Genomic DNA, 11,126 nt, shown 5'->3' on the forward strand with positions numbered 1-11,126 from the left:
CACCGCTGGCTGTCCTATGCTGTCCCACACCTGTCCCTGTATCCCTGCAGGCTGCAAACATCCATCTTGCTTTCCTACCTTGCTCTAAGCTTGGCATTTCCATAGCTTCATTGATATCTCTACCATCCCTAGTGTTTCTCTCACATGCTGTTTCCAACTAACAAGAAAAGCTCCATCATCTTTCAAACTATCCTTCACAGAAGCACGCTAAATCATCCTTCTTGTTTCCTGTCATCTGACTAGACAGAAAGAACTTCACCATGATCTTCCAAGCCATGCGGCCTTCCTGCTGGCCTTTCAGCTCTTCAGAAAGACACAACTAAGCCACACGCCTGCTATTCCCCAGTCATGTACTCAGGCACAAGACACTTGACAACCCACAGCCAAGGCTGTTACTGCGTGGGCCGTTCAGGTACTTGGGCAGAAGGCATCACACAAGCACCATGCCAGCCAGGTGCCTTCTGCTGGCCTGTGAGAGATGCTGGGAGATGTGAGCCATCTCACATCTGCCTCACATCATGGGAGAAAAGCCCATCTGCCAGCCAGGAGGTGAGGGTTGACCTGGCAGACACTTTGGAAAGATGGGACCTCCCAGTGCCTTGCCCAGCCATGCTCCTGCTGCTGGCCTATCAGCTCCAGAGGCAGAAGTTACCTCACAGTCCCCACCAAAACCACATCTTTCCTACTGGATTCAAAGTTTCTTATGCACAATCAACACCTTATAGGAACGTACCTATCGGGCAGCCTCCTTGACGCCCAATACCCACCAGATAAAAGCAGGTTTGTTTGTTTTTTTTTAATTGTTTTCATCCTACAAGGCCATGCATCTCCTGATGGCCTTTCAGCTTCTCTGATGGGCAGGAGAGAGCGTTCTGCAACCTCTATTTGGTAGTAGAGCAGAAATGACCTCAAAATAAATAATCATGCCATCTTCATGTCAGAGCGTTATCAGTTCCTTCTGCACTACTAAAATGACACACGCATACACCAGCCATGTGCCTGAAGGGGGCCTATCAGGCCCTCAGGCAGAAGTGCCCTGACACCCACCTGTAGAGCCATGGGCCTCCTGCTGCCTCCTGAGATCCTGAGGCACAGCTGACCTCAGCAGAGCATCCCCACCCATCACCTCCTTGAGTCCTGTGACCTGACCAGATCCATGTCACCTCACCTGCCTCCTCCAAGACCAAGTGACGGCCGCAGGACCTCTCAAGCCCTTCTCAGCCTCATGGGGTCAAGCCACTTCAGTTTTGTGATAAGAGTGCAGGAACGAGGGATTTGAGGATTAGGAGTTCTTTTTGCATTCCATGTTTACAGATCAGACAGAGTCTTAGAGGGAGGCTTTCGTGTTCTGCTTTGGGTGGCCAGTCAGTGTTTAGTGTAAGGGCTAGATTTTTGGTTAGATTTTTTGTTTGTTTATTTGTTTTTATGGTGTATTACTGGGTGAGGGCTGGTGTTAAGGCTGGCAATCTAATGCTAGTGATTAAAGGCTAGGGATTAGTGAGAGTTAAGACTAACGGTTACAGGTAACATGTCTGGGGTTTGACTTCAAGGTAGGATTTGAGGATGGGGATTAGAGCAATGGAATCCTTCCAGGCTGAGGGATAGTATTTAGAGTAGCTGTAGGTTTTAAGGTTATTGGTTAGAAATATTAGCAGGACATAACATGAATATTTTCCCAGTGAGTGTTGCAGAAGCAGCAGCCTTACCTGAACCTCTCTGACCTCCTCCTAATCTTTTCTTTCTCTTAGCAAAGCCCCTCTTCTCTGTCCCAAATCTCTCGCCGTTATTCACCCAGCTTCCCCCTGGCCTCCCCTAATGTGTCAGCCTGTTGGGGGCAGCTTTCTGATGGCCTTTATGACCTCAGATGCTCTGCCTCCCTGCTGTTGGCCAGCCGGGTGTTGGGACAGAAGTGACCTCACAGCCAGCATCCACAGGGCTACAAGGAGCTGTTGTGCTCGGGAGTCCTCTTCCCAGCCCCGTCCAGGAGCAGTGGGTGCAAGGGATGCCCTGGACAATCCCTCAGGTACTCTGCCTGCCAACCAGCTCATGCTTAAGAAGGTCTCCCACATGTCCAGACTCATGTTCCCCATGCAGCCTTTATCAACTCCAGGGCATCCTGAAGGAAATGGCCACTGCTCTGTGGAAAAGTGAATTAAAAACTGAATACAAATTTTAGGAAAATGTTGAGAACTCTGCAGAGAAGGAGTTGCTGTGAAAGTCATGATGACTAGCATTGGTCATATCCATATCCAGTGAACAAGAGCTCAGCCCAGACTGCTCTGTGGTTCCCCCCAGCCTCTCCCAGGAAGCCAGCCCAGCCCATGTCCTCCCCAGCTCTCCACACCTCCCTGTCCTCTCCCCAACCCAGCCCAGCCCAGCAGAGCAGCCCAGGCTGGGATGGCCCCAAAGCAGCAAATGGAGAAGTGAAGGTCAGTGGCAGTGTCTCTGCTGCTGCCATCTGCAAATTACCTCACCTCTGCACCTGCTCCTTGTGGAAGGGACACACAAGGCTCACTGAGTCAAACTTATTTCCAATGTCAGGAGATGTTTTGGGCTGATTCACTCGAGACAGTTTATGAAATTTCATCAGAGGTGTAATAACTAATTCAGAAGACTGTTTTCCCGATGCCTTGTGCTTTCCTTGGAGCTGTAGAGCTCTCCTTTGCCTGTTCCCAGCCAGATTTAGTACTTTATCTCTGGGTTGCTCCACCTTGGACATGCTCGTGCACTGTGGGTGGGCTCCATGCCCTGCTGACTCTCTGACACACACTGTCCCTGCCAATCCCCTGGCCTCTCCTGACAGCTCCTGCTTCCTTCCAGAAAGAAGCCCGCCTGCCATCAGCCCAGTTGCATGCTGTGGACACAGGCTGGTGAAGTCACGATATCCATGGGTGCAGGGCAACAGCAGGCAATTCCAGAATCAACCCTCCCTGACTAAATCCTGATCCTGGGACTCTAATCTCATCCCCATGAGCCCACAGAGAAACAAGCAAAGCAAGGAGCCTCCTTTGAGTCCATCCATTTGAAATACCCATGAGAGCAGCTCTGGGAGAAGAGCTGTGCCTTCAGGCACTGCCCTCAGCAGATCCCCTTTTATGCTGGAGATGCTGGTACAGAGCCAGCTGTGCTAGAGAAGTGCCCCTGGCCTGTCCCTGCCTGTGGACACAGGACTGCCACACAGCAGCATGGTGAGCAAGCGACAAGAGCAATCAGTCCTCACAGCAACACAAGGACTCTGAAGGAGAGCGTGGGAGCTGACATGGAGAGCAGTTTGGGAAATACCAAGCCCTGGGGCTCCCTGGCATTGCTGCTGTGCCAGGATTCTTTTTCCCTCCACCTCTGTATACAGCCAAGAGCCCCTGCAGCTCTACCACAGGTCTCTGAGGAAGAATCTCAGGCAAGCAAGTCACTGCAGGCGTCTTTCTTATATTTAAATACAAAGAGAGCCTGCTTCTTCATTTACACCAAGCTTCTGAGTCAAACAAAACAGAAAAACTTTTAAATAGAAGGGGATGAAGAAAAAACATACTTTGGAGAAAACACTACTGGAAGAAAATAAAGAAGAAATACACACACACCCCAAAAATAAAATAAAATAAAATAAAATAAAATAAAATAAAATAATAACAAAATCTGGACTTATAATGAGTTACATTATGATTAATATGCAGAAGATAATACGCAATTTATTTGTTCTGAAAATCATCCAGTCATCAATTTCCACACTGAATCTTTTAGCTCCTGATTCCTCATGCTGTAGATGAGGGGGTTCACTGATGGAGGTACCACCGAGTACAGAACTGCCAACAAAATATTCAGGGATGAGGAGGACATGGAGGGAGGCTTCAGGTAGGCAAATATGTCAGTGATGATGAACAGCGAGACCACGGCCAGGTGAGGGAGGCATGTGGAAAAGGCTTTGTGCCGTCCACGCTGTGAGGGGATCCTCAGCACGGCCCTGAAGATCTGCACGTAGGACACCACAAGGAAAACAAAACAGCCAGATGCTAAAACAGCACTAACCACAAGAAGCCCAGCTTCTCTGAGGTAGGCATCGGAGCAGGAGAGCTTGAGGATCTGGGGAATTTCACAGAAGAACTGGTCCAGGGCATTGCCTTGGCAGAGGGGGAGGGAAAAGGTATTGGCAGTGTGCAGCACAGCATAGAGAAAAGTACTGCCCCAGACAGCTGCTGCCATGTTGACACAAGTTCTGCTGGCCATGATTGTCCCATAGTGCAGGGGTTTGCAGATGGCAACGTAGCGGTCATAAGCCATGACGGTGAGAATATAAAACTCTGCTGCTACAAACATAACAAAGAAGAAGACCTGGGTAGTGCAACCTGCATAGGAGATGGTCCTGGTGTCCCAGAGGGAATTGGCCATGGCTTTGGGGACAGTGGTGGTAATAGTGCCCAGGTCGAGGAGGGCGAGGTTGAGGAGGAAGAAGTACATGGGGGTGTGGAGGCGGTGGTCGCAGGCAACGGCTGTGAGGATGAGGCTGTTGCCCAGGAGGGCAGCCAGGTAGATGCCCAGGAAGAGCCCGAAGTGCAGGAGCTGCAGCTCGCGTGTGTCTGCGAATGGCAGGAGGAGGAACTCTGTGGGGAAGCTGCTGTTGGACATTTGCTGCCTCAGGGCATAGTTGGCTGTCCATGGTGGGAAAGACAGGGAAAAGTTAGAGAGACATCTCTGAGCTAAACCAATATGTATTCTGTTTTATCGAAACCTCCTCAGCAAGACAGACTCCTACTTCCCTTTGAGGAAGATGTTCTTTTGCCTCGAGTTTCCCGTTTTACTTCCTAAGGGTACATAGGAACCAGAGAGATCTTTTCTGGGCTCATCCAGAATCAGTACTGCCCTAGACCAGCTGCTAAATACCACTGGGGATAGATCTCAGGTGCCCACTGGCCAGAGGCATCTGCCTATTTTGGGTGCTGAGCAGGACACCCAACAAACCTTCAGGAAAAAACGAAGGTGTTGTTGGTGTTGTATGCAGGCTAAACAGCGTAGAGTAAAGAGCGTTTGAGTGTAATGGTCTAACAGCCTCAGTGACTGACACAACCTGACAACTCCATTAGCATTCCCCTGACTGCTATTCAGGGCAGGAAAGTGAAAGCAGAGACTCCAGATGGTGCCTTTCCTGCAGGTAATGCAGGAGTTGGCCTTCTCTGTCAAGAATCACACCCAGACTTATCTTGTGGGTGCTGTGGAGCCGTGAGCTGCCTACACCAGGCAGCAGCCTCTGGGCACCAGCAGGACCCTGCCCTGCCCTGCCCTGATGGGGAGGACCCTTCCACCACAGCTTCTCCCTGCAGCACCCTGGGCAGCTCCCTGGGCAGGCTGAGTGCTGAGCCTGGCAGGCGGCAGAGGCCCTGCCCCGGCACACAGCCCCTGGGGCACAGCAGGGACCCTGCTCTGCACCCCGGCTGCACAGCCTGCAGCTGGCCCCATGAGGAGGAACCTTCATGTCCTGTCCTTCTGACAGCTTAGGCAGGTAATCCCTGCTCTGGAGGTTTTCATTTCTCTACAGTAGAGAAAGCAGAGTCCTCCTCAAAGATCCCAGAGGCTGTGGGATTTGCCTGCAAATCCGAATATGGCAACAGGAACAACAGCTGCCCTGCCCTGCAGCCAGATACTTACCCTGTTCAGGGCTGGGAAGATTTCTCCAACACTGAGCTCTCAGCAGTCCCCCTCCACACTGCCTTTAATATCTCCCTCCCTTCTCTCAGCTGCCCTTGTCCCCTGCACGCAGTGCCCCTAGCCCTGCTGCGCTGTGCAGAGGAGCTGCTCCTGGGCAGAGCTGTCTCTCTGCAGCGCTGCCCGCTTTCCAGGAGCTCCCATTGGGCCCGGGAACCCGGCCCAGCTCAGCAGCACAGGGAGCTCTTGACAAGTCCCTGGGCCTCCAGGGGAATGGACTTTGAAACAGACTGAAGCAATCACTGATTGTCCTTTTGTCAGCTACGGAGAGACACCTACTTCCAGTGTTATCTTTTCTCCTAGTTTAAAGAAAGAGTTCGTTATGAGAATCATCTTTTCCTGTGCTGTTAGAGAGGACCCCCACAAATTGCCAGGCAGGTACATCCCATCTCTTCCAGGCACTTGTTATCCAGGGGAAGAAAGATTTCACAGCAACTGAAATCCTTCTGTCTACACCAACTGCATTACCAATTGTTGGCCTGCAGGCTCATACAGTCATGGATTCTCCTCATCTTTCTCCTGTTTTTCTGTTAAGACGACGGGGTGTGGGGTGGTGGGGATTGGGGCGTTGTCAGGGAGGTAGAGAAGGGGGAAGCAGACCTCACCAGTTACACTGATTAATGATCACAGAATCACAGAATCATCTAGGTTGGAAGAGACCTCCAAGATCACCTAGTCCAACCTATGACCTAACACTGACAAGTCCTCCACTAAAGCATATCTCTAAGCTCTATATCTGAACATCTTTTAAAGACCTCCAGGGATGGTGAGTCAACCACTTCCCTGGGCAGTTCTTCAGTAAAGCAGTTCTTCCTAATATCCAACCTAAACCTCCCCTGGCACAGCTTTTGCCCATTCCCCCTCATCCTGTCACCAGGCACATGGGAGAATAGACCAACCCCCACCTCGCTACGGCCTCCTTTAAGGTATCTGTAGAGTGTGACAAGGTCGCCCCTGAGCCTCCTCTTCTCCAGACTGAACAATCCCAACTCCCTCAGCTGCTCTCGTAAGACTTGTTCTCCAGACCCGTCACCAGCTTTGTTTCCCTTCTCTGGACTCGCTCGAGCACTTCAATGTCCCTCTTGCAGCGAGGGGCCCAAAACTGAACACAGTACTCAAGGGGTGGCCTCACCAGAGCCAAGTACAGGGGGACAATCACTTCCCTAGTCCTGCTGACCACACTGTTTCTGATACAAGCCAGGATGCTGTTGGCCTTCTTGGCCACCTGAGCACACTGCTGGCTCATATTCAGCTGACTACCAATACTCCCAGATTCTTCTCTGCCAGGCAGCTTTCCAACCATTCATCTCCCAGCCTGTAGCGCTGCTTGGGGTTGTTGTGCCCCAAGTGCAGGACCCAGAACTTGGCCTTTTTGAACTTCATACTGTTGGCCTCAGCCCATCGGTCCAGCCTATCCAGATCCTCCCGCAGAGCCTTCCTACCCTCGAGCAGATCAACATATGCACCTAACTTGGTGTCGTCTTCAAACTTACTGAGGGTGCACTCGATCCCCTCATCCAGATCATCAATAAAGATATTAAAGAGAACTGGCCTTAATACTGAGCCCTGGAGGACTCCACTAGTGACCGGCCTCCAACTGGATTTGACTCCATTCACCACGACTCTTTGGGCCCGGCTACCGAGCCAGTTTCTAACCCAACGAAGTATACACCAGTCCAAGCCAAGAACAGGCAGTTTCTTGAGGAGAATGCTGTGGGAAAGGGTGTCAAAAGCCTTACTGAAGTCAAGGTAGATCACATCCACAGCCTTTCCCTCATCCACTAAACGTGTCACTTTGTCATAGAAGGAGATCAGGTTCGTCAAGCAGGACCTGCCTTTCATAAACCCATGCTGACTGGGCCTGATCGCCTGGTTGCCCTGCAAGTGCCACGTGATATCACCCAAGATAACCTGTTCCATGAGCTTCCCTGGCACTGAGGTCAAACTAACAGGTCTATATTTTCCCAGGTCTACCCTCCAGTCCTTCTTGTAGATGGGCATGACATTTGCTAGCCACCAGTCAACTGGGACCTCCCCTGATAGCCAGGACTGATGATAAAAGATTGAAAGCGGCTTGGCCAGCTCTTCCGCCACTTCTCTCAGCACCCTCGGGTGGATCCCATCCAGCCCCATCAACTTGTGTACATCTAAGTGCTGTAGCAGGTCACCAACCATTTTCTCGTGGATTGTGAGGGCCACATTCTGCTCCCCATCCCCTTCCACCAGCGCAGGGTACTGGGTATTCAGAGAACAACTGGTTTTGCTGCTAAAGACTGAGGCAAAAAAGGCATTAAGCACCTCAGCCTTTTCCTCATCTCTTGCCACTAAGTTTCCCCCTGCATCCAGTAAAGGATGGAGATTCTCCTTAGTCCTCCTTTTTGTGTTTATGTATTTATAAAAACATTTTCTGTTGTCTTTAACAGCAGTAGCCAGACTGAGCTCCAGATGAGCTTTGGCCTTTCTAATTTTGTCCCTGTACATCCTTACAACATCCTTATAATCCTTGTGAGTGGCCTGCCCCCTTTTCCAAAGATCATAAACCCTCTTTTTTTCCCTAAGCTCTAGCCACAGCTCTCTGATCAGCCAGGCCGGTCTTCTTCCACACCCTCTCGTCTCTGGGCATGTGGGGACAGTCTGCTCCTGAACCTTTAAGATTTCCTTCTTGAGGAGTGCCCAGCCTTGCTGGACTCCTCTGCCCTTCAGAACTGCCTCCCAAGGCACTCTGCCAACCGGCGTCCTGAACAGCTTGAAGTCTGCTCTCCGGAAGTCCAAGACAGCAGTTTTATTGGTCCCCCTCCTGACTTCGCCAAGAATAGAGAATTCTACCATTTCGTGATCACTCTGCCCAAGACAGCTCCCACCCACCACATCTCCCACCAGTCCTTCTCTGTTTGTGAACAGCAGGTCTAGCTGGACACCTCCCCTGGTAGGCTCACTAACCAGCTGCATCAGGAAACTATCTTCCACGCTCTCCAGAAACCTCCTAGACTGTTTCCTCTGAGCTGTATTGCATGTCCAGGATACGTCTGGGAAGTCCCCCATGAGGGCAAGAGCCGACAATTTTGCAACTTTTGCCGGCTGCCTGTAGAACTACTCATCCGTCTCCTCATCCTGGTTCAGCGGTCTATAACAGACCCCCACCTGGATGCTTGCTTTGTTGGCCTTCCCACTGATCCTATCCCATAGGGACTCAACCTTACCATTCCCAGACTCAGTCTCAAGTTCCACAACGTCAAAACACTCTCTAATATAGAGAACCACACCACCACCCCTTTTGTGCTGGCTGTCCTTTCTGAAGAGCCTATAGCCTGTCATTGCCGCACACTAGTCATGGGATTGGTCCCACCCTGTTTCAGTGACAGCAACCAACTCAGACCTAGCCTGGTGCACAATGGCTTCCAGCTCCTCCTGTTTGTTGCCCATGCTGCGCGCATTAGTGTAGATGCACTTCAGCTGGGCCATTGCTTTCTCCCCCAGCCCAGACATTGTTCTCTCTGACACACCTCTAATGATTCTTATTCCCTCCCTGTCTCCCTGCCTACCTAGTTTAAAGCCCTCTCAATGAGCCCTGCCAGCTCCTGCACTAGTGTCTGTTTTCCCCTTCGAGACAGGTGGGACCCATCTGCAGTTAGTGGGCCAGGTGCCGAGTAAAGTGTCCTGTGGTCAAAAAAAACAAAATTTCTGTGTTGGCACCAGCCTCTGAGCCACCTGTTCAGGTGGGCTTTCCGGGTCCTCTCTGTACCCCTCCCTGCCACTGTAGGGATGGAGGAAAGTATGACCTGTACTCCCGCTCCATCTATTAATCATTGCAGTCCCCTAAAGTCCCGTTTGATAGCCCTCAAGCTTCTCTCTTCAGTATCACCTCTTCCAGCCTGGACTATCAAAAGAGGATAGTAATCAAAGGGGCGAACCAGGTTAGGAAGCTTTCTGGCAATGTCCCTGACCCTGGCCCCAGGGAGGCAACAGACTTCTCTACGGGTAGGGTCAGGCTGACAAATAGGGCCCTCTGTTCCACTGAGAAGGGGTCAGCCTCTTCTCTCAGATAACTAATGATAGGACTCAAGGAACTGGCCACTAGTTGCACCTGGGAAGATTTAGATTAGATATCAGGAAAACCTTTTTCTCTCAAAGAGTGGTCAGGCACTGGAACGGCCTTCCCAGGGAGGTGGTGGAGTCCCCGTCCCTGGCGGTGTCCAAGAAGCACCTGTATGAATTGCTACGAGGTATGATTTAGTAGCTTAGGGGGCAGTATTAGTGATAGGAGGATGGTTGGAATAGATGACCTTGTAGGTTCTTTCCAACCCTGTGTTCTTATGATTCTATGATTAATGGTAAGAAGTAATGTGTTTGGGGTTTGACTTCAAGTTAGGAAATGAGGTTGGGAATTAGAGCAACAGATGCTTTTCAGGGTGAGAGAGAGCATTTAGGGTAGCACTAGATTTTCAGGTTGCTAGATAGAAATATTTCCAGGACATAACATAAATATTTTCCCAGTGAGTGTTGAAGAAGCATCAGCCTTACCCGAAAACCCTCTTACCTCTTCCAAATCTTTCCTTTCTCTTAGCAAAGCCCCTCTTCTCTGTCCCAAATCTCCCACCATTATTCACCCAGCTTTCCCCTGGCCTCCCCTAATGTGTCACCCTGTTGGGGGCAGCTTTCTGATGGCCTTTATGACCTCAGAGGCTCTGCCTCCCTGCTGTTGGCCAGCCAGGCTCTGGGACAGAAGTGACCTCACAGCCAGCATCCACAGGGCTACAAGGAGCTGTTGTGCTCAGGAGGCCTCTTCCCAGCCCACCCAGGAGCAGCGGGTGCAGGGAATGCCCTGCACAATCCCTCAGGTAGTCTGCCTGCCAACCAGCTCACGCTTCAGAAGGCCTTCCACATATGTAGACTCACATTTCCCCATGTAGCCTTTAGTAACTCAAGGGCATACTGAAGGCAATGGCCACCTCTGTGTGGAAAATTGAATCAAGAACTGAATACATATTTTAGGAAAATGTTGAGAACTCTGCAGAGAAGGAGTTGCTGTGAAAGTCATGATGACTAGCATTGGTCATATCCATATCCAGTGAACAAGGGCCCAGCCCAGACTGCTCTGTGATTCCGCCAAGCCTCTCCCAGGAGGCCAGCCCAGCCCAGCCCCTCCCCAGCTCTCCACACCTCCCTGTCCTCTCCCCAACCCAGCCCAGCCCAGCAGAGCAGCCCAGGCTGGGATGGCCCCAAAGCAGCAAATGGAGAAGCGGAGGTCAGTGGCAGTGCCTCTGCTGCTGCTATCTGCAGGGGACTCCCCACCCCCAGGCAGCCTGCAGTCCCCCAGGCCAGTCCCACTCCCCAGCACAGCACAGCACCACACTGCTGGCCCTGGGGCTCCTCAGGCAGCACCACTGCACACACACAGTGCCCTGCTCTGCTCCCGGGACACCCCATGTCCC

The 11,126-nt window shown here is 51.3% G+C and overlaps 1 protein-coding gene across 1 annotated transcript; it reads right to left on the reverse strand.

The window, feature by feature from the left end:
* Nucleotides 1-3,395: 3,395 nt before the first annotated feature.
* On the reverse strand, nucleotides 3,396-4,836 carry LOC310887882 (olfactory receptor 14C36-like). The gene has a single exon (XM_083814058.1). It carries the CDS (start codon nucleotides 4,618-4,620, stop codon nucleotides 3,703-3,705), a length of 918 nt encoding a protein of 305 aa, XP_083670184.1. The 5' UTR covers nucleotides 4,621-4,836; the 3' UTR covers nucleotides 3,396-3,702.
* Nucleotides 4,837-11,126: the final 6,290 nt, after the last annotated feature.

Source organism: Anser anser (genome assembly GCF_964211835.1).
Source record: "Anser anser genome assembly, chromosome: 29".
Lineage (NCBI taxonomy): Eukaryota > Metazoa > Chordata > Aves > Anseriformes > Anatidae > Anser > Anser anser.